Raw genomic sequence first — 4,342 nt, 5'->3', positions numbered from 1 at the left:
ACAGGCATCTCTGTGTGCTGAATGTGACATCTTTTTACAGTTGCTGGAGACTGAAAAGTGTTTCAGCTTGCTCTGGACACGTCTTGTTTGACAGGTGAATTGCTCTGGTTCAAATAATGGGAAGGCAGAGCTGACTAGAGCTTTGTGGTGATCTGTCTTGATCTGCTCTTGCAGCCAGCTTTCTAAAGGGACCAAGAGGCTTTTAAACACAAACAAGCAAGTTTTTATTCTAATATGAGCTAAAATACTTAAGAGATATCTCAGAGAGACAGAATAGATTGAATAGGACGTAAAAGGGTTTATTTAACTCTTCCCCTGCCCACTTGCAGAAAAGAGTATTGCCTCCAGGCTTGTCTATAGTTGTCTAGCTTTCTGAAGTGCAGAAAACTGCACAGTCTCCTTTGAGTCCAGGGACATTTCTCCCACTTCCAGTAGTGTCTGCTCTCTTTGTGCTTTCATGGTGCAGGTGTCCCAGCGCCTCCTGCCATGTCTGCTGAGTCTAGCCAGCTCTGAATTTTCTGCCTCAGTGTGGACAGAACCTCAGTGAAGGTTTGTTTGAGTATGGTGGGGAAGCATACTTCACCCCTTCAGCATACTCTCAATTGGTGACACACGGTCTGATGCAAAATGTTCCTGGTTCCCAAAGTAAGAGACCAGAGAGGCTCCAGGAAAATGGGTCTAGACTTCTTTGATGTACCCATGAATGGAGGGGAGGGGAAGGGGCTTTCACGGGCCTTCAGCGACGTTCAGTGTCTCTACCTTGTGCTTGTTGTGCATGCAGGTGTCTCCTTCCCCTAGGCAATCCAGCCAGGCACTGCTGTCCCAGATCCATCATTCAAGAAGGGCAAGGAGGGTCTGGGGAGCTACATGCTGGTCAGCTTCACCTCCTCGAGGACGTTTTCAGGAATATAAAGGACAAGAAACGTCTGGGAACAGCCAGCAAGGATTTACCAAGCGTGCCTGACCAACCCAGTTACCTCCTGTGATGTGATGTCTGGCTGTATGGAAAAAGGGGCAGCAGTGAACATTGTTTATATGGATTTCTAGCAAGGCTTCTGATGTCACAAAGCATCCTTACAGCCATACCGGGTAGATATCTACAGGTTGAATGTATGGTAAGACAGGTGGAAATTTGTCTAGCTGTTGTGTTTAAGGAATACTAGTCAACACTGCTCGTTCTCTCAGTCCTGGCGTGGGTACCTGCAAGCCACCTGCTGATGCTGGCATTCCCTCTTTCCAAAAGGACTTATGCTCTTCATGTGAGGGCTGCCTTTGCCAAACAGATCTGACCCACCAGCATCCATGCCAGCCTGCTGGGAGCCCCTTTAAGAGGCCCAGCCCTGCCTCTTCTCCATGACTGTTCTCAGAGCTGGTGGTGGCTCTTTGCTAAGAACACTTAGACATCCCACCTCCAGGCCATGCCCAGCTCCTCCAGGTAGTGAGCTCCAGCCCTGTATTTCCTCTGTGGCCTTTTGCCTTTCTCCATAGGCAATGATGCATCTCCCTAGAGTCTGTGTTTTTTCTGTCAAGGTTATCAGACCGACTCATTCATGGATGCAGCTCCCCAGAAAACCATGACAGGGCAGCCTGCGGTGTACTTTAGGTCTGGTTCTGCTGTTTGGAGAGCCCAGGAGCACCCTTGGCTGTCTTCTCAGCACCACAGCCTGGCTTCTCCTTGATACCTCTGCCAGATGATGGAAGGAGGACAACTGGAAGCAGGGAAGACCTAGAGGAGGAGGCGGCTTTCCAGGAGTGTGCAGGAGATCCAGGGGCTGCGGGAACTCAAGGTGACCAAGGTGTGACTGTGAATGCATTTGCAATGTCCAAACTGTCTGTGCAAATAAGGTCCTCTCATGTTAGGAGGAGGAAGCCCTGTGGTATCTGGTGGATGGTGAGCCAGCAGTGAAGAGACTGCACAGTTTTCTGTTGTGTGAAGAGTTATGTAAGCTGAATAATAACAGAGCTGTTAAATATGCCTTCTCAGGGTTGAATGCAAAAAAGATAACAAAGCGATCATCCTGGCAGGCACAACAGGAGCTGGAGGGAAGAAAAGTGCTGTGAAGGAAGGATCTTCTTGGTGACTCGAGCTCTTGTGTTCCCCACCAGCGGTCAGAGGCAAAGCTGTGCTGAGAGTCTGTGAGCTGCAACCTTCCCCAAAGGCCAGAGCTCGTGTCACGCATCTGGTCTGTCTCCACTCTGCTGTGCTTTAGGGACTTGCAAACTGTTACCACCAAACTGCTGTTGGAAAAGAGAGCTCGGCAATGACCCTGTCCTTCTTCCAGTGTGTGTGCAGTGGGGTGGGAGGCAAATGAGGGTCTGCAAGGCACCAGGGCCATTGTGAGGATGGAAAAGAGGCAAGCCAAGGGGACTGGTGCTACTTGTGATATACTCCTCTAGGACACAGTGAGCAGTTTTTCCTCAAATGCGTAATATATAAAAGCATGACTCCTTCCTGAGAAGAACCTGCTAAAGACCTCTGTGGGTGTGCAACTCTTGCCCAGCAAGGTGGTAAACACAATCTTCCTGTTTCCAACTCACTGAGCCACCAGTCCCTAGCACCCTGGGTGCATCCCCTGTCCCTGGAGGTATGTACGCAGTCTGCCTCCCCTTCCAGGCCGTGCTGCAGGAGGCATTGTTGAGGCTCACCAGGACGCGTAGCTCAGCACTCTCCCTTCCACCCTGGGGGAAAACTCTGCTGTCTTCCTGCAGACACGGAGGCCCAGTGACCACTGTAGTGAGTTAAGCAGTGTGAAGGGATTGTCACTGGATGGCCATCATTTCTAGATGGGTTTGGTTCAGGCCAAATCATCCTCTCCCAAACTTTTCCTGGATGAGCAGCTGGAGGACTCATAGGAGAAGTGTATGGAGAGCACAAGGCTCCTTAGACACGGGCTCCTCCATATGGAGGAGCTGACAGATTCACAGTGGTGGTTTGTGCACAGGGATGCGCAAAGGGGTAGGCTATTGTTGTGTATGTGGCTTCAAGCATTTGTGTCTCCTAGGACATAAGTCCAGTGTCCTTGGCCGTGCCTGATGGGAGCACACAATCTCAGGCTTGGCCCAACTCTGGGTCCGAACACACCATGGAGATGCTGCCTGGAGGGTGCTACTGTCTCCGAGACGAGCAGGGGACCTGCTTGGTCCAGAGATCACAGAATCACAGAATCACAGAATAGTAGGGGTTGGAAGGGACCTCTGTGGGTCATCTAGTCCAACCCTCCTGCTGAAGCAGGGTCACCTACAGCAGGCTGCACAGGACCTTGTCCAGGTGGGTCTTGAATATCTCCAGAGAAGGAGACTCCACAACCTCCCTGGGCAGCCTGTTCCAGTGCTCCATCACTCTCAGAGGGAAGAAGTTCTTCCTCATGTTCAGACGGAACTTCCTGTGCCTCAGTTTGTGCCCATTGCCCCTTGTCCTGTCACTGGGCACCACTGAAAAGAGCTTGGCCCCATCCTCCTGACACCCACCCTTCAGATATTTATAAGCATTTATTAGGTCCCCTCGCAGCCTTCTCTTCTTCAGGCTGAACAAGCCCAGCTCCCTCAGCCTCTCCTCGTAGGAAAGATGCTCCAGTCCCCTCATCATCCTTGTAGCCCTGCGCTGGACTCTCTCCAGTAGCTCTTCATCTTTCTTGAACTGGGGAGCCCAGAACTGGACACAGTACTGCAGATGGGGCCTCACCAGGGCAGTGTAGAGCGGAAGGAGAACCTCCCTCATCCTGCTGGCCACACTCTTCTTGATGCACCCCAGGATCCCATTGGCTTTCTTGGCCCATAAGCTCAGCTTTGCTGGCTTGAAGGCAGCAGTTCTGGTGCTTGGCTGTTTCTCTGCAATGGGCTGAAGCCATGTGTGCTCTTCCCCGATTCCGGGAAGAGGGTGGTGCCTTTGCAGCTGTTTGTTCTTGGGAACTGACAGTCCCAGGAAAGCTGCCAAATCTCCGGCTGATGGATGAGCCCCTCTCAGAGTCTGAAAACCTTTCAGACAAACAGAGCTCAGCTCTTTAGGGAGCTGCATGTGGATATAATTCAGAGTGAGGGGGCAGAATTGAAAAAGGGAGCACTTTAAAGGATGGTGACAAAAATGCCTCTTCACATGCATGGTAGTCCCCAAAGTTGTGCTGGGAAGAGAGTCTGGGAAACTGGAATTTCTGGCCTGAGACAGGGAGAATATGAAAGGAGTTACGACACAGTGAAGATGTGAGCCCCTGACAGGATGGGGAAGCAACGTGCCTTAAGAACAGGCATTAAAATGAGCAAATTTGGAATGAAGAGGAGGAAATTATTCCTGTTACAGCTGGAGATCTGAGGAACTCCTGGCTACAGTGTGCCATTAAACTGAGTC

General features: G+C 51.0%; 1 protein-coding gene across 1 annotated transcript; it reads right to left on the bottom strand.

The window, feature by feature from the left end:
* Positions 1 to 3,238: 3,238 nt before the first annotated feature.
* Positions 3,239 to 4,015, bottom strand: LOC142364865 (uncharacterized). Its single transcript, XM_075445012.1, is given in 3 exon segments — positions 3,239 to 3,641; positions 3,643 to 3,736; positions 3,739 to 4,015. Coding segments are annotated over 3 exon segments (774 nt in total).
* Positions 4,016 to 4,342: the final 327 nt, after the last annotated feature.

Source organism: Opisthocomus hoazin, chromosome 30 (assembly GCF_030867145.1).
Source record: "Opisthocomus hoazin isolate bOpiHoa1 chromosome 30, bOpiHoa1.hap1, whole genome shotgun sequence".
NCBI lineage: Eukaryota > Metazoa > Chordata > Aves > Opisthocomiformes > Opisthocomidae > Opisthocomus > Opisthocomus hoazin.
This window is presented reverse-complemented; position numbering and strand designations above follow the sequence as displayed.